The following is an 18,421-nucleotide window of genomic DNA, read 5'->3' as shown; positions in this document are numbered from 1 at the left end:
CGGATGAACAAAGTGACATCAGGAACACAGACGGCTTTACTCTGAAGGTTTTATTAGGGAACTTAAGGCCACTGTGGACTGTGCAGAAGTCAAGAAAAGCAGAAATAACCCCACAGACCCCCCATGAGGGCGTCCCGCAGCCCCTCCAACCGCCGCAGCAGGACGAGTGGGTGGAGGAGGAGGAGGGACTAAAGTGATAACCAGCAGACATCCATCCGGATGGGTGGAAAGGCTCCTCCGTATCTCAGCAAACCAACACCAAGTGATAGAAAGAATAGAAAAAGTTCCTCCAGCAGGTGGAGCTCAAACGTCTTTGGTTTCTCCTGCCGGTGCAGCCGGACTCGCCCCCCCTCGTGGCAACAATCAGCTGTCGGAAACGGAAGAAGTCAACATTTTCTAGAATCTCACAGGTAGAGCTGATGCAGCTCCTCCCAGCTCTGCTGAAGATGCCGCATCAGCTCCAAGACCAAAGCAAAGGAAAGGCGCAGATTTGGCATCTTCCTCTTCATCTTCATCGCATCAGCAGATGATCAGCGATGGGATGAGAGGTGGAGGTCTGCGGCTCCCCAGTTTCAGTTCAGTCTCTGCATTGGGAAACGGTTCAGAAGGCCTCACGAGGTTCCCGGCTTCCGCCTCTCCACAGGAAGGTCACTTCCATTCGCTCGCTCCAGCGGTCCACAAGGAGGCGGAGCTTCTGCCGCGTCCTGCAGGAGGAGCAGCGCCCCCTTCAGGGTTTGGGCGGCACTTTGGCTGCCTCTTTGTCTATTGGTTCGTCTTTGGCAGCAGCCTGAGGAGGAGGAGCCTTGATCAGCGTCTTCAGGCCCTTTTCGGTACCGATGTTGACGGTGATGTTGGCGTAGAGCGGCAGGTACTGCCGGGACACCAACTCGTACTCCAGAGAGTTCATCCCGTCCAGCTTCCACGTCTGGCGCGTCTTCGCCAGCATGTTGAACCTGCAGAGGCGGAGCAAGCAAGCCGTTTTGGTTCCAACCAATAAAAAGGCAGGACTCCTGCAGCTGCACTCAGCTCCACCTACAGCTTTGCTGTCAGCTTATTGCAGGTGGAGTCACGTTTTTTTTTTTTTTACTTCCTCTTTAAACTCTCAGGGAGAACATTTTCTAAAAACTACTACAGTAAATCCTGTCGTCTTTTCTAGTGTTTCTCATTGGTATCCACAGTTGACTCATCTGAAGCATCACATGGTGGGGGCGGAGTCAGTTAAAGGAGAGGGCCCACAGTGGAGCCCTGGTGGACTCCACCTGAGAATGTCTCTGACCTGAACTGGGCTTCATTCAGACCAAAGTCATCAAATAACTTTGGTTTATAACAAACATTATTTGGTGCTTTTTTTTAACTTTAAACTTCGTGTCCACAAATGCTGCAAGAACGCCGTCCCTTCTCCAAAATGTGCAACAGAAAAGCAGAAACTGTGATCTTTAGCTCCGCCCCAAAAGGATTTTCCTCTTCTTTAAACAAAGATTTTAACAAATATGTTTGGATTTGAAATGACTGATTCCCAGCTGGACTCAAAGGCTGCATTTCCACTGCAGGTCTTGGTGCCCATATTCGATTTTCTCACCATATCCGATTTTTTTGACGACCCGCTTACATCATCTTTTACAAGTGACCCATATCCGATTTTTGTATTTACACTACAATGCTGACACTATCAAACGTAGACGTTCTCAGGACTACGTAGCAGCATTTCCGCCTTCCGCCGACCTCCTTCGGACTTTTGTGTGACTGCGGTTGTCATGGAGGCAACGCAGCGACGGAAAGAGGCGTTGCCTTGGGCGCTCCAGAGGGGAGAGGAAGAAGGGCTGCTCGGCCGGCTGATGTGCTCTCTCTGAGGAAGTGTTTGCAGACGTTGTGCTGTACCAACAGTTTGATCAAGGCAAAGAAATAAACAGCTTCTAGCCTGTTCCAGAGCAACGGTGTCCTGCTTCATTAGTTACCGTTTACCGGGACCGGACCGGAAATAACAGCGGTTTCCGACTACGGTCTGAAGCCTGAGGCTGAAAGGTAACACGCTGATGGGGCTCCAGCTGTCCTCCAACAGCAACATCAGCACAAAAGCACCTTCATAAGTCATGTGATCTCACTTGGGGGTGTCCTGAGTTGACATCACTGACGTACGACTCGCATTTACTGGGGAATATCCGATTTGTCTGCTTACATGGCACACGCAAAGGCATGTATCCGATTGTTATCTGATTTATTTCTACATATGAATGATGCCTGAATCCGATCTGAGAAAATCAGAATCCATGCGCTTTAGTCCTGCTTACACGTTCACCGGTCATATCCCATCTGTGCCACATGAGAGGAAAAATGGGAATTGGGTCACTTGAACCATGCAGTGTAAATGCGGCCAAAGAGACGCTACGCTGCCTCCCTTCTCAGATCAGGTCACTTCCTGTCCGTGTCGGCGCCGTGGGTCGTACCTCTTGGGGTTGACGTCGTTGCCTTGGTCCAGATTGTGTTTGATCATCTTGTAGCGGCCGTGTTTCAGAGGCGGGCGGCTGATGTGCATCCCCGCCAGAGACACCCTGAAACCAACATGGTAGGAGGTCATTTTGGCCTGCTGGAGGTTTTTTGAAGCTCCGCCCACATCATCAAACACCTTCCAGCTTTAAAATTAATCTGAAGGAACAATTTACAGTTTTTTTATTCACACCTTAAATTTCAGTCTCAATCAGACCCTAAAAAACAGGCATGATGGAAATGAGGAGAAAAACACGGTGTAGTGGGCGGAGTCTAAGCTTTTGTTTATTATTTATGAAATCCTATGGATTAATGTTTTAGTGATGGAGGAACCATAACGGCTCAGATATCAAAGTTCGTTTAACTGCTTCTGTGTTTCCCATCATGCTTATCTGCAGAAACTCACCTGATCCCGATGTCATCGTCCTCGCCCCCCCAGCCCCAGTAGTTGTTGGGGAAGCCGTTCATTTTCAGGTACTGCAGAGGAGAAAGGGCCGACACCCCCCCAAAGTACATATTGTACGGCAGCCTGAAAGGGACAGAAGGCAGACGAACGGGTCAAACTTCCACAGACGTCTATACGCCCATCACATGATGCAGAACGGAGACCCACTTATAGCCAAACTTGTCCATGGCGATGGCGGCGTGTTTGGGGTTGGCGTCGCAGATGTACGTGTTGCGATCATCTTCAGGAATCAGGTCCACGTCGTGGAAGAAGAGGCAGTCCCAGTCCTCCTCCCTCATGGCCTCCCTGAAGCCGATGTTCATGAGCTTGGCTCTGTTGAAGGTGTAGTTTCCAGCCTGTGGGGGGAGAAAAGGGGGAGAGAGCGTCAGCAGAAGAAGCTTCTGGAGTTTTCACGCAGGCAAACATCAAAGAGCGCATTAGACACGGAGCGCGATCCCGTCATTCCGGATTCGTTTCTGCACGGCTGCAGTGGAGCAGAAAAAACACGGAACCGCCGGAGAATTCCACAAACGAGAACTTTCGTTCTATTCTGTCTGAAAGAACAACAGGTTTGACTTTTTACATGTCTTTACATGTTTTCCTAATTTTACACTAATTTTGAGTTTATGTTCTGCACCTTAGGATTACATTTTTACGTCTGCAGTTATACAAAAAAAAGAATAAAAATAAAAACAGGAGCAAGAGCTTGACTCCACCTTTAAATGTGGATCAGCTCCTCACATGAACAATCCCTGAGACCCCCCCCCCCCCCCCCCAACCTGGAAAACCTGAGATTTTTGTTCTGAGGTGCAGTTTCACAGGAGATCCAGCAGAGGGCGCTCCGCACCAAGAATATACCAGATCCCAGAAAACGGCTAAACTTCACGTTAACCCTTGTGCTATCTTACATGATCCCCCCCCCTTCCATTGACGTGTTCTCCCTACCATGACAAAGATGGATAAAGGTGGAAAGATTTCATGTTATCCATGGACACCAGTGAAGATCACAAATCATTGAAGAAAAAAGGTCCTTATAGGACGTTAATATAGGACGGGCCAGTCCTATATTAAGGACCTCATAGTCCCTTACCATCCAATCAGAACACTTCACTCCCTAAATGCAGGACTGCTTGTGGTTCCTAGAATCAGTAAAAGTACGGTTGGAGGTAGAGCGTTTAGCCACCAAGCCCCTGTTTTATGGAATAAACTCCCAGCTCATGGAAGAGAAGCCGACTCAGTTTCTACATTCAAAGTTAGACTGAAAACATTCCTCTTTGGACAGGCTTGTTGTCAGACTAGTTAGTATTCAGAGATTATTTGACTTAATGTTAATGTGTTTAAATTAAAATTAATAATAACTATTTCTTTTAAAAGGCTGCTAGAAGTTGAAACTGGGGTAACTATGGTGCACTGGGGTTCTGTCCTCTTTCCTGTTTTTACTTCTACCCTTCCTCTCTCCTCTATTCTTGATCATCATTTATCATTTAGTTCTCCATGTCTCGGTTTGGTGCAGTGATTCATGTATTGTCCCTCTTTCCCCTCCTGGGGAGTGGGAGTGCTTCCAGACTCCAGTTGGCTCATCCGTGCTCCAGTTCCTGACCGAGTACCTCATCTCTGCTCCTGCTCCTACACCTGGCTGTGGTTCCTGTCTCCGGCTCGACTCGCGCCTTTGACTGTCCCCCCAACCACAGCTGGATGAAGCTCGTCTGCTGGACTTTATATATGTAGTTATAGATTTAGATAAGTTAATTCTTCTCTAAGAGTTCTGGTAAATCGCCTGTCCGTCCTGGGGGAGGATCCCTCCGTCATGTGGGCACCCCTGAGGTTTCTTCGTTTTTTCCGGAATCCGGTTTTTTTGGGAGTTTTTCCTTACCGCGAAGGGGGGTCTAAGGGCAGGGATGCCAGTATAGCTTAGTCAGTTTGTTAGTTCATTTTAGTATTTTCCTATTGAACTATTTGTATTCATGATCCTTTTGAGTTCATGTTTCACTTTTTCAAATACCGATACGAAGCCCATCGAGACGACTGTTGTTGTGAATTTGGGCTACAAATCAAATCGAATTGAATTGAAGGGTGGAGGTTACAGTTTAGGGTGGAGGTTAGCGTTAAAGATGGTGGAAATTACAGAAAGGTGGTGGAGGTCAAAGGTAAAGGGGGTGGAGGAGGTCTGCGTCTTCCATCCTCACCTGGTGAATGATGTAAATGCCATAGTTGAGCTGCTGCCGCTGCAGGAACGGGTGAAGGAAGTAGAGCAGGTACTTGAGGTGGTGCTCTCTGTTCCTGTGTGGGATGATGATGGCCGTCTTGTGTCGCGCCTCGCAGTCAGGCGGCCGGTACCGCCCCCCATGCATCACCAGCGGGTTCTTCCCCTCCACATTGGCCAGAGTGAGTCGTGAGGGGAAGCTGACGTGGATGGGCCCTCCTGTGAAAACAAACCAGTCTGATGATGATGATGAGGATGGAGGGAAGGCAAACCAGCGTCTCATTTGCATGCAGAGCAGAGGCTCAGACTGCAGCTAAAGTATTCACGGGTTCCAGTCGCTCCGACAGTCAGAGCATTTATGACCAGGGGAACCGGTTTGGCGGCCCAGACCTGCACATTTCTTGGTTGTGTCCAGAACCAGCTGGGTCAGGCTGGTTTCTACGAATCACTTCACTTTCAGCTGTTGACAGACCCCGTCCACACCCTGCTGGGGATCTGTCACACTCTGGAGACGATGAGCTGCAGGAGGCAGGTGGCAGAAGGCGGAGCCTGCTGTTGTCAGGTACAAGGGCATAGGGGGATAGGTATGCTCCTGCCACTCAACCTCAATGCTTCATCTTCCTCCGCTGAACCCGCTGAAGCTAAAGAGGGATTCGTCTCCAAGCAGGACGATGGCCTCGCACAGCTTTGTCACTTTGAATAAAGTTTTCCTAAATGTCCATGAGGGATTTGAAGAAGCTGCTTAGAAACCACGTTTACGTTTCTCTGATAAACGGCACAAACACCACCCCTGGTGATTTGACTCCGTCCAGAACCCAGACCTGACCCCGCCCCCTTCAGGGAAATCCTGGTCAGGAAGACGGTTTTCCTCCGTCAGAGTGATTACTCAACAGAAAAAGCTCTGAAGCTCAGAGGCGTGGAGAAACTTTCACTTCTCTACCTGGAAGCAACCATATTTACACACCCACCACAGAACCGTGACCGTCACGGCATCCTGGTCTATTCAGTACTTAGATTTGGAGAACTAAGCATTTCATGATAACATTCTAGTTAGACATCACTCCACAGCTGCTGGTATCAGATAAAAGACGGCAGATTATAGTCTTACTAAAACGTTCTGAGAATTCCAGAAATACGATATGCCCCGTAGGTGGGTGGGGGTGGGGGGCAGAACGAAACGCTGACGTCAGCAGGTTTTTCCTAGAGGTGGAGTCGTTTGCCTCAAGTCAAACACCAGACACCTGTAGTCGGCAGGTAAAACAGGATTCATTCATCAGGGACGCCAACCGAGCTGAAGGGTTGTGAGAAAGAGGACACGCCTCCCACCACAAACGCGCTCACCAAACAGGTTTCATGAGTTCCCTGTAGCGTGGAACCAGAACACGAATTCCTGGTTCTCTGATTGCAGGATTTCACTCAACCGGAAAGTTTTGCTCAAACCCGTTGACCTAAGAGAACTGGACGGAGTGAGTCTGACGTCAACCGTAGCAATCGACCCAAGTCTTCATCCTGACTGCCCTGACAGGTGGATAGTAGCCGTCTGCGGGTGAAACGTGGTCAAACCTGTCCACGTGAAATCTCAAGGTGGTAGGGCGCTCGGTGAACCGGAGAGAGAAAATGTTCATGCAGGTTTTTCTCTACAGCCATGCTATGTGCGACAGGTTCGAGTGAAAAGGTAAAAACACGTCAGGCTCAGAAAAAGGGGCATCAACGATTCATTTCATCAACTGTTCTATTCACATCATAATTTTGACAATAGCATTCCTAATCCATATTGGTTCATTCTGAATGATCTGATCCTCCAACCTAAAGTGGATCCAGATCATCTTCATCCAAACTTCCAGACAGAAATTCCTGCTACTGAACAGTTTTCCAGATTCTTGGATTTCTTCCAGATCATCAAGTTAAATGAAATCTGTGTCCAAACCAACAAGTAAACTGGAATGAATGTCAAATCCATTCACATGTTAGTTTCCTAAAGTTCACCACTGTTGTTTTTCCACATCCAGAGAATCCAAAGGGAACATTCTTAGAACATAGTATATAAACCTGCTGTACCTCAATCCAGATGGTGTTTTCCAATATCAGTATAATTGATATTGGAAATCTCATTTTGCAATTATTATTTAATGGTTTAGGTCAATTTGATGCGATTAACACCTAACCTCAGACAGATCCACCTGGTTGGATATATTGAATTCATTGACCCCTTATTTTGTAAGCAATGGGGAAGTAGGTGCAACACAGGCGTGTCGTACTGATTTTTTATTTTTTTCCACCCCTTAAATCCTGTGGACTGTACAAGGAGCCCGTTAGTGCTGTTCACGTGACACGTGGGCGCTCCTCGCCGCAGCCTGACTGTTAGAAATGAGACAATCTGATTGTAGTTTGGGTGGACGTCCTACAGGCACTACGGCTCCTTACCAACTACTGACGGTGAGGAGCCAGTACCCATACCTTACTGAGGAACAGTGGGGGGGGGGGGGGGGGTCAAACTCAGTCGGACTGGGGGCCAATATTCAAAACACACCTTAAGTCGTGGACCAAACAGGATAAACATTTATTAAATACACAAAAACTAAACTTTTCAACTTTTAAAACGTAACTTTCTTTTTAAACACAAGTATGAATAAAACAGACGGGAACATTATTCCAAAATTAATCAACTTAAACCTTAAATAACTTGACTTAATTATTAATAAATTAATATTTAGCTCTCCATAAAAATATATCATGTCAAATGTATCCAAGTTAGAAATAATCAACCATAAACCTGCAGAACCCGTATCTTTTTATGACCCGGGCAATGTTCTGTTGGAGCCAGACGACGCCCCTAAGCAGTGATTGGTCCGAGTCGGTTTGAGTCATTCCTCTGGAAATTACTCCAATCCAATCAGTAGTGAGCTTGTTGGAAGGCCACACCCCCACCACAGAGAAACAGGTCAGGCAAAATCCAAGTCTATCTTTTTGAACATTGGATGCAGGGTCCAGCAGGCTCCACCTACTTTTACTGACGCATCTGATTGGTCGGTTTAAAACTACAGAAAAATGTAAAAAAATGAGGATTATCAAGAAAAAGGCGTCACGGTTCTTCTGACCAATAGAATAACTGACAGCTGTTTCTATCTCTATAGACGTCTGTGGGATTTTGGTTGTACTTCCTGTTGGGAACGCTGGGTTGGTGGTACTTCCTGTTTGGAACAGTCAATGGTTAAACCCCACAGACGTGAACCCACCCCCCTCCCAGCAGACAGGACTTACCTACAAAGGGGGACGTCTTTGGACAGAGCGGCAGGTTGTCCCTGCGGTTGTACTTCAGGAACAAGTTGGACAAGTTGGAGTAAACGTCCATGGCGTTCCCCTCCACCGTTAGGTTATGATGCGGTAGGCTGGTGGCGCCGGGCCTGCGGAAGATGCGGATGAAGTAGGTGACCCTGCGGTGGTACCCCTCCCGGGACAGCAGGGCCATGACCACCAGCTGGATGCCCAGGAACATGAAGCCGTAGCGCCATTTGGACTGGAGCGCCATGGCGGTGGGATGCTGGAACTGCCTCCTCGCTCAAATTCGAAGAAGGGGGTGGGGGGAGAAGGCACTTTTGGTGAGTGGGGGGCCGATAGTCCGCTCAGAACAGTGGTTTTCCTCTATAGGGGTGAAGTCCGCTCCACTCTGGTTTTGGCAGTGGGGGGGGTGGAGGTCCTACATCATGTGGCTGCCCCCTCCCTGAGCTCAGAGCTGCCACCCCCCTCCGTCACGCTGCCTTCTGCTCTCCTGTTAGTCTTTCCTGGGGGGAAACTCCACAGCAGTGACCATGACAGACGCGCAACAGCCCCCACTGAGGATTACCCAGCGGCTGGAGGGGCAGGGGGGGGATTCAGTGAAAGGATGGGGGCTGGGGGAGGGGCTTTGTGGTCCCACGGTGAGGAGTTCAGACGGGGGCGGGCAGCAGCCGGACTCTGAAAGAGAACAGAAGAGAGGCGGTGATTCCGACACCCCCAACCCGGAAGCACAGCGGACAGCCATCCCAGGCTTCCAGCTGCGGCCCCCCCACCTCACACAATGAGCCATTGTGTGCACACAAATGGATTGTGTTTGTTTGTGTGAAGCCAAAGAGTGCGGCTGGAAAAGCCTCGGTGAAACAGACCCAGGGGGGGGGGGGACACGCACGCCGGACCAGAAGCTCCTCAAGTTCCAGAGCTCCGAACAAACCGCGGAACGCCAATTTGAGCTCGTTAAAGCAGACGGGCTCAGGCGCTAATCCTAATCCTAACATCCCATCCAGCGTCCTCCCTGCAATACGGATTAAAAACGGCAATCCCAAAAATTCCCAATGACTTCCGGACAAAACAAGGGAATTCTAGATTATGGATCCGGTTCATCAGAATCAGGTTAATCCCAATCATTGTTCTATCCTCAAACCTTCTGGCTCTCTTCAGGTTTTTCTAGGACATGACGGGCAGATCAGTGTACCGGCGTCATCGTGACCTGTAACGAGACCCAGGCGCCGGTTCAGTGGGGGAGGGGGGCATTGTTGTGTTTGAGTGCCTGAAGCTGCGTTTCCTCTCAACAGGTGAGGACGGGTGGGCGTGTCACGGATCAACGGATCTGGTTCTGCAGGTGTGGCAGACCTGAAAAACAGCCTTTCTGCTGAATGAGGAAGAGGAGTTCCCAGCATCCTCTCTGCTCCTTCAGACCCAGACGCCTGGGGGGCATTAATATTTCACACAGATGTTCTGTTCACTTGCATGAATGAATAAGATGATAAGATGGGGGGGGGGGGGGGGGGGGGTAAAGCTATTTTCTCCAGTTTCTCTTCCCTCCATGAGTCATCACTCTTTTAAAACGTAGGTCATGATGATCACATGGAAGAGACCCCCCCCCCACAAACACACAGGTCTCCCGCACAGAGCTCCCATGATGCCGTGCAGAAACAAACAGGAAGTGCAGACCAGCAGAAATACAGTTCTGGTCTTATTATTGACCTTTTTTAAAGTATGAAAATTGTGAAAGGGGGGGGGGGGGTAAACGGAGATGTTTACGTTTTGTTTCCTGCTGAAGTTAACCAGGAAGTTGGCAGAAAAAAACTTCTAAATCTTGTGTTTTGTTGATTCTGATCTCCTCTTAGAAATAAAAGTTATAACTGATGAGGATTTTTAATTTTTATAAATTTAGTAAAAATAGTGAAGATTGTTTTCTGATCTGGATTCAAGAATCGCATCGATCCACAGTCCTTCAAGCAGGCGTCTGCACTACGTCACAATGTATTCTTTACAATAAAACTGAATATAATCACGGTTTGTTAAAAAAATACACATCCATTAGAAAAATCCAGTTCTGCTCCAAATATGTAGCCTTTCTTTCCTTCTATTTCTTTGTGCTTCAACTCCAGTTTTCAGGAAAGTTCCTGATCAGGCGAATGAGCGGAGGACCATCTTCATCCCGGCAGCAGAGTCTTCCTCTGTGAGCTCTGGTGATTCCAGCAGCATCTGCTTCACATCAGTGCTGCTCCACGTCAGCAGAGCAGCACAAACAAACGCAGAGCGAGCCGCCTCCTCAAACATCCATGTCCTTTTGTTTTGTTATTTAGTCAAAAGGTTTAACTTCGTTAGCAGAACGATCAATGTGGAGCCTCCAGATGAGGTCTGGACCCAAAGTTTTCTGGTAAAAAGAGGATTTTATTCCTGACTGCATAAGAGAAAGTCCAGTCAGCGGGAAATGATCTCACTGCATCTCCAGTCCCACTGAGAGCCATTAAAGCCTTTCCTCTCCTTTTTTTTTAGAGGGGGGGGAGGGGGGGGGGGTAGCTTTTTGGTGCAAACACTCGCTGGTTACCTGGACTCTGAGCTACACTGCTGACAGAACCAGAACTTTCTGCCGCAGATCCACGATGGTCAGAACTTGTGCGGACGTCGAGCAGCTGAAGCTGCCTTTCCTGTAAGCCTTCAGGGATTTGACCTTCATGCTGCGGCGCACTAAGCAAATGCTTTTCACAGTTTTACATGCATTTTGAATGATTTGACTAAGTAAAAGCCAGTCAATGATTTTTATTCTGCGTGGACAACGTCCGCGGCCTGCTGGGAAAACCCCCGCCGCTCTGATCTCCCAACAGCAGCCTCTGCTGTGATTAATGAGCGCAGCTCCGTCCGGAACAATCAGCCAGCCAAACGGCTTCTTTCCTGTTCCAGATAGACGTCGGAGCATCGGGCTGAAAGTCTCTTCAGGTTCAGCGTTTGACTCGTCATTTGGAAACTCCGCCCCTCTGCTGCGATACCAGAGGAGGACACAGTCTGTGACCATCCAGTCACTGCATGTTTCTTTGTCTGGTGAAAATATGCAACATGATCTCCACCAAACATGGCTCCCAAGAGGAAGAAAACAAGTGCTGCTGCTTATAAAGACTTGGGGGGGAGGGTGTCAGGTTTCCCCCCATCTGAGCCTTTGCATCCCAAACAAAAACAACACAGACGGCGTCTTCGTGACTGTGGGACGATGCAGCTCTGAGGCCTCTGAGCCTCGCTGCACAGCCATCAGTCCCAGAATCACATATGGGGCTGCTAAACTGCTGCTTTAGAGGGGGGGGGGGGGGGGGGGGGGGGGGCAACAGGTGGTGCAAACAAACTCGCTGCTGTTTGCACCACATGGGCCTGCATGTTAATGCATCACCACAGTTCTGCTCCAGAGGGATTTTGAAGTTTAGAACAGCAGTTACCTCAGGCTTCAGGAGGGCAATCAGTTCTCAAGCCCCGCCCCCTTAGATCAGGGGGTGTTTCCAACACTACCCTGCTTTATCAGCTGAGCCTGTGTGACTAAACGTGAACCTGAGAGCGCCTCCGGTGTTTGTGGCAGCAGATGATCAGGGTTTAAAGTTTGATTCTGAAGGTCTTCAGGAAGTAATGAAGCGGAAAAGCCGGCGCGTCCTTCAAGAAGGCGGAACGCTTCCTGGTTTTGACAGCTGACAGCCGGTTCTTCAGCATGCCTGCAGTCATGTCAGTGAACATGCTGAAGAACCACATTCCTCGTCATCATAGTGTGGACTCTCCATTGTCTAAACATGCGACAGCCAGCGCCCTCGTCATGGAAACCCGCTCCGGCCATTCGTCACCATCACAGCTTTAAAGGTCCGACTCCTCGGGGGCGTCCCTCCTCCGTCTCCCGGTAAATCTTGTGGTCCCTAATGCATCCGTCCTCCCACTCCTCATTCAGCTGCAACAACATGCAGACGCTGTAGCAACGGCCATGGAGACCAAACCTCCACGGACCAGCCGACCACAACAAAACAAGCTCCTGGAACGTTAGCAGGAGATCCACCCATGGAAGAAAGTATGGATGCACCAAACATTCGGCAACCGGATGTATTCGGCCGAATGTTGCTAAAAAAACAAACAAGAAAACTGTCTAGTGGGTCTAGATGACCCAACTCCCAACGTTAAAGTGCCTAGGATAGCACAAGGGTTACAGACTCTTCCAGAAACCCTCTTAAATTCATATTTCGGCTTTGGCGCGCGACACAATCAACGTGCAGCGCCTTCTTTAAAATGTAGGCTGTGTGGAAATATTTCAAAGTGATTGACAGCGATAAAAGAAACTAGTCCTAGCTGCCGACATCGCAGATGATGATCTGCCCGCTACACACACCTCAATCCAGTGGTTGTTAATAGAGAACGCACTCCCACTTGCCGGCCCGTTTGAGTGGGTGACATAGGAGATACATTCATCTAATGCATCTGCAGCAGATCCCGTTACTTGCAGCACTCACACCTCTGCTCAAGAAAGACAATCAAACAGACCAAACAACTAAAAGTACACTGCTGGAGGCAGTCCAAGGACATTTTTGTCAGGCCGACACAGAGTACCTGTTCTGCGTGGCGACCATGCTTGATCCACGGTAAAAAGATCACTACATTGATGTAAGGATAAAGGAAACCCAGGTCAGGCTGGACTTACAAAAGCCACTTTGAGACCATGAAGTGACACACAAAGCAGGTGAGGGAGGCGACAAAAAGACTCCGCACCACACAAGCAGTGGCGGCGTCCTGACTCTGCGACATGTTTGATGAGATCCTACAGGTAAACAGCACCAATCCCAGCTGGACTGTTCCCTGCCACAAGTCCTCATCCCCAGGAGTGATGATCCTCTAACATACTGGAGGACAAATAAGAGACCAATTGCCTGACTTGGCACATAAAAGTCGATACGTTTTACAGTACTTTTCAAAACAATACTAAGTGGATTAAAGTAGTAAAAAAAAAAGGTATAATTTCATGAATGCATTACAAGGAAAACTACAATAAAAGTGGACAAATGATCATGTACAGAGAAAGGGATTGGTTAAAAAATCTTAGTACTTCTTTTTTGAGTTTGATAACAATCAACTGATGAAATGAACCGTTTCCATTCCAAGGTACTTGGAGGCTCCGTGCACACGCATAGATACTGCATCCAATGTCCTTGATAAGAGGAGGAACCGGCTGTCCTGAGACAAAGCAGAGAACCTGCTGTTCTTGAAGAAGAACCCATCCCTGTTCCTGACGGAATAGGTAGAGTACACTTATGCCAAAGGGACAACCGTTTATGTGTGGGTTTCTGAATGGACTTCTGTGTTGGAACCCCTACAGCAGAGGTCAGCAATCAGCATATGTTCAGATTTCTTACGCACTATTTGGGGTTTGACAATTTTTTAAGATATCTCAGATGTTCTGGTTTGCTTCTTTTTTGTTTGAAGCTGAATAACTTTTCTTGACAAATCTGTTCTGGCCCTGGGATAAGCCGTGATATTGTGTTAAGAGTATGAGGTTACATACGCACACTAAATGATAATAAATCTGTTGGAATCGATGTCTTGTGTGAATAAATAGCCTTATTTAAATGAAATGCACTGACTGGAAAGGCTGGGATCATAAAATATAAAACAAATCTTAGTTTTACGTGAAAAAGCTGTGTAAAATGTTTTCTAGGCTATTTCTGAAATAATGAGTAAAAACTCAACCTCCTCATTTGATATTCTGTCACTATTAAGGCCCGTACACACCGGGACCAATATTCGCCAGGTGTTATTCGTCCCAGTGTGAACAGGCCTTTAGGTTTTTGGCCAAGCATTTTAATTATTATTGGGCTTTGGCCAATAATAAGCTACCCTCATGTCCTCCACAGGTGTCCAGCATTAAACTGTGCATTAGAACTCCTGATAGGAGCAATAAATTATGTTTTGATCCATGTCTATAACTGACATTTTTGAGCTGCTTGATCATAGAAAAGGATTTCAGTTTCATTCACCACCAGTCAGGAATGTGACTCCCGCGCGGCGGCGGCGGCGGCGGCGGCGGCGGCGGCGGCGGCGGCGGCGGCAGCAGCAGCAACAGCAGCGTTTCACCTGCACAGGTGAACACAAGAACCTCAAGTCTGGAACGTCTTCTGAGGTTCTGTGAAGAACATACGGACTACAAATGTTTTCTTCTTCGCGGGTTTTGCTTTCTATGGCAGTTTACTCCCTAAGGTCAGAGGAAACAGGGCCACCTACTGAAATGCTACCATCAGCTGATCTTCTTAAAACATTTTAATTTTTTGATAATGAATTGGAAGTTTTGCAATCTTGAAACAACAAATGTGTTTAAGAAGTCACAGGAGTAAACGATCGGGTATCCGTTACCGATCAGGTAGCTCCACGCCGTGCTGACTGACCTTATTTACCTCTAGCCTCACTCGGCAGAGTCACGGGACAATAAAACGATGACTCATCAAAAACGACAGACTGATTCCACTCCAGGTAAGTTTACCTGGTTAGGTATCACCAGACAAACTTTCATTACCTTCGATTTTCTAGTGGAAAAAAAAGTCGAACTGATCCAGAGTTTAACAGGGTTTTGCTCGAAATATAATAACAGTTGGGTTTTTCCATTATTCATCCACTTCTCATTCATTCTTGGTGGTGGCAGCTACTGATGTGGGGCGGACGGAGGGAGGCGCGGCTGCCGGTACACGTCTGACCCCCACCGGGACATTCACACGCATTCATGCACCTGTGGAGCCACACCGGTGAGGTGTGAGGTGTCTTACCCAAAGACAACAGCAGTTGAGAAATATGAATTTAAGAGGGTTTCTGGAAGAGTCTGTAACCCTTGTTCTATCCTAGGCCTGTTAACATTGGGAGTTGGGTCATCTAGACCCACTAGACAGTGCTCTGAACCTTTTTTCTTCAATGATTTGTGATCTTCACTGGTGTCCATGGATTACATGAAATCTTTCCACCTTTATCCACCTTTGTCATGGTAGGAGAACACACCAATGGAAGGATCGGGTCATCTGGACCCCATAGGATAGCACAAGGGTTACATATCGGACACGAGTGAAACGCCCCCCCCCCAATGCACAGGCTCTCTACTTGTGCTTATTCAGCAAAGACAAAGCCAGACTGAACAAACATTGGTGTCCTGGTGCGTTCACGGGTGGCGCTGACGCGTCAGTCTCCATTCATGGTCAGGACTCGGTTCAGGATCTTCAAACACTCGTCCATCCTGAGAGTCCATCAAGAAAACGGGCTGATCGACTAAAACAGAGACACGGGAATCTATAATACTCCATTATAATCATTCAACTACCTACAGAAAAACCACCAACCAAATGAAACCACTGAAGATTATAATCCAACATGGCTGCTTCAGAAAAGACAACTATTGACTGGATTTGATTTTTACTCACAAAAGCTTCTGCTGTTCTTTTCTCTCCACATCTACCTTTAATTTCCTCTGTTACTTTAGTCCCTAATTATGTCAACAAAATAACTTTTATCTGGAGATCATTGATCCTGTGATCCTGTAATCTGATGTAATCTGATGTAATCCAGATTAATCCAGTGGTTCAACAGAAACCAACATCATGATGGAGGCGGACTCACTCATGGTTCGGTTTCTGGAACTAACTTTGTTCCCCCCGCAGGAAAGTTTCAGGGAACCGGTTCCGTATCTGCGGCCGGTTCGGCTCTCCAGAACCTGCCCCTCCCGGGCCGCCTTTGTTCCGCCCCGCGTCTCTGCGGGACTTTCACCGCACAGGAAAAGTTGCGCAAACGCGTCGAGTAAGTTAGCGCGAGTTGACTCTGTTCCGAGGCGCCGCGCGGCGGTGAGGAGTTGGCGGCGAAAGTTGATCCGCCGGGCGCGAGGCTTGCCACCGCCGCGGGCTCCGCTTACCGAGGTCCCGCCGAAACACGAAACACCCCCCGTTTGAGACTGGAGCGGGGAGGCAGGCGGACGGAACCGAGCTAATCACGGGTTAGCGGACTAGCTTGCTAACGCACGCGGAACTACTTTCTCCTGCGGTAATCAAAAGCAGATGTTGGGCTCCCGCTCGAATCTCACCTGACGGCGCGAGCCGGACCTGGAACGGTGCGGCTGCCGGTGAGCGGTGCTTCCAGACGCGGACTGCGACCTCCGCCGTGTTATCCGGACGTTCTGGACTTGTTTCCTGCGTGAACGCAGTTGGGGAGCGGAGCCACACGGCCGCGTCCCGCCCCTTCACTCCGGCCCACACCCACTGGAACGCTCCGCCTGCTCTGGGAAGGAAGCCCCGCCGAACCAGCGTTACTTCACTGAAACGTTACTTTAGAAGCTGGAAATCTATTACTGCAATTATTGAACATAAAAACGGAGACAAAATGTTTGGTGTCTTATGAACGCAAAATCAAAGATGGGAAAAAAAGCGAGATGAGACACAACGCACGTGAAAACATTTCTGATGCAAACGCAAAAACATTTTTAAACAAAAAAAAAGTTTTTGAATACAAAAAGCAAACAAAACAAAACAGGTTTTGAAAGCAAAAAAAGGAAAGCATAAAAAGTTTTTGAAAATAAAAATAAAAGCAAAAAATACTTTTTTTTTAAACCAAAAGCAAAAACTTAATATTTTCATTTGCTACTTAGAAAGTTTTGTTTGCAACATGGTGGCATAAATATCACTTCATAAACTTTATCATCAGAGAGAAATCCAGGTTCTGTTTGATGTTAAAACAAACAGTGAATTTCCTGATTTAAGGTGGAAAGTCAAAAATCCCCAGTGCCAGGTCAAAGGTTACATCAGCTGACGGCGTGTTCTGGAATCATTTTCTGCATGAGTTTTCTGGCAATAAAGGCGCGTTTCATGAAGCGGCTGTTGGTCCCTCAGGCCAAATAGACATTTTTGCAGCATGAGGTCGACCATCGCTGTTCCAGAAGACCGGCTGACGGCTCCAACCTCAGGAACCAGTTCTGCAGGTAGAACGCATCTTCACTCGGGCAGAATGGAGATCTACTGACATAACCGGGATATTTTTTAGATTAGATGCCATTTACCCAGTCATGCTGAGCCCCAGACATCATTTTTTCTAAAGGAATGATGCTGTGGTGGAGCGTCCTCTGTCAAGTTGAAGAGGAGCTGCTTTTGGAATGTGCTGGAGGTTTTGTTCCTTTCTGGAACAAAAAGCAAAGAGGCGTCTTTGACTGCAGAACAAAACCTTTGTGCTGTGGCCTGTGGCGTGGACGCTCCACCACGTCACGTCTGCCCCTATCTGATGGATGTGACGAAAGCTTCACGTCCGCCTTAAACGAACATTTACATTTCTACACCCCGTCTCCCGTCCAACCTAAAGGTTTACTTTGAACCTTGTGGGCTCCACACAGAAACCACGCGCCTCACAGGGTTTGACAGCTTTGAGCGGCCCGGATGAGCTACGAGGAACTCGGTTCTGTGACATCAGTCAGCCAGTCTCGCCGCTGGGGAGTTGATCTTCAGCTGTAATGGCTCTACTTTCAGGTCCAGCAGCGTGAAGGCCTTCATCCCCGTCTCCTGCAGGAGTTCAGGACCCAGGAAATGTTCACGGAGGGTCAGATAACTCCAGCGTGATCTGATCATTGAAATCATTTCATAAAAATCTCATTTGGACTCATTTCAGCTTCCTTGATTGAACTAATGGAGACATAAATCCACACCAGTCGTGTCTGTGGAGACTCTGAGTCGTCCAGGTCACCACAGGATCATCAGCACAACCACATGTTCTGGTTTGCTTTATGTCTTATAATCTTTTTTCATATTTATTGTAAATGGTGAGTCAAAATTCCATCTCTTTGTTCCTGTTTCCTTTCCTCATAGAACCGGTTCCTGAGGTCGGATCTGTCGTCTAGAACGTTCTGACTGTGGTACCAGGAGATTCTCCAACCGGAAAGTTATCAAATGGAAATGATCAGAGGGTCGTCAGGAGCAGCTTTATTTTCCTGTTTCTCTAGAAGTTCTTCCTTCTTTTCAATTTAACATTTCTTCTCTGTCCAC

General features: G+C 47.9%; 1 protein-coding gene across 1 annotated transcript; it reads right to left on the bottom strand.

Moving 5' to 3' along the window:
• Positions 1-35: 35 nt before the first annotated feature.
• Positions 36-16,650, bottom strand: LOC101162708 (beta-1,4-galactosyltransferase 3). Its single transcript, XM_004078419.3, has 7 exons — positions 16,480-16,650; positions 8,394-9,086; positions 5,116-5,351; positions 3,098-3,285; positions 2,891-3,013; positions 2,445-2,549; positions 36-953 (listed from the first exon to the last, which is right to left on the bottom strand). Exons 2-7 carry the CDS (start codon positions 8,659-8,661, stop codon positions 728-730), a joined length of 1,146 nt encoding a protein of 381 aa, XP_004078467.1. The 5' UTR covers positions 8,662-9,086; positions 16,480-16,650; the 3' UTR covers positions 36-727.
• Positions 16,651-18,421: the final 1,771 nt, after the last annotated feature.

This window comes from Oryzias latipes, chromosome 16 (genome assembly GCF_002234675.1).
Source record: "Oryzias latipes chromosome 16, ASM223467v1".
NCBI lineage: Eukaryota > Metazoa > Chordata > Actinopteri > Beloniformes > Adrianichthyidae > Oryzias > Oryzias latipes.
This window is presented reverse-complemented; position numbering and strand designations above follow the sequence as displayed.

What these genes read in the sequence shown, in the direction of transcription:
- LOC101162708 (XM_004078419.3), bottom strand. Translation starts at nt 8,661, where the DNA reads ATGGCGCTCCAGTCCAAATGGCGCTACGGCTTCATGTTCCTGGGCATC. An exon ending in AAAGACGTCCCCCTTTGTAG is followed by an intron (nt 5,352 to 8,393) that starts GTAAGTCCTGTC and finishes TTGTTTTCACAG; the next exon opens with GAGGGCCCATCCACGTCAGC. An exon ending in GACGATGACATCGGGATCAG is followed by an intron (nt 2,550 to 2,890) that starts GTGAGTTTCTGC and finishes TGTTGGTTTCAG; the next exon opens with GGTGTCTCTGGCGGGGATGC.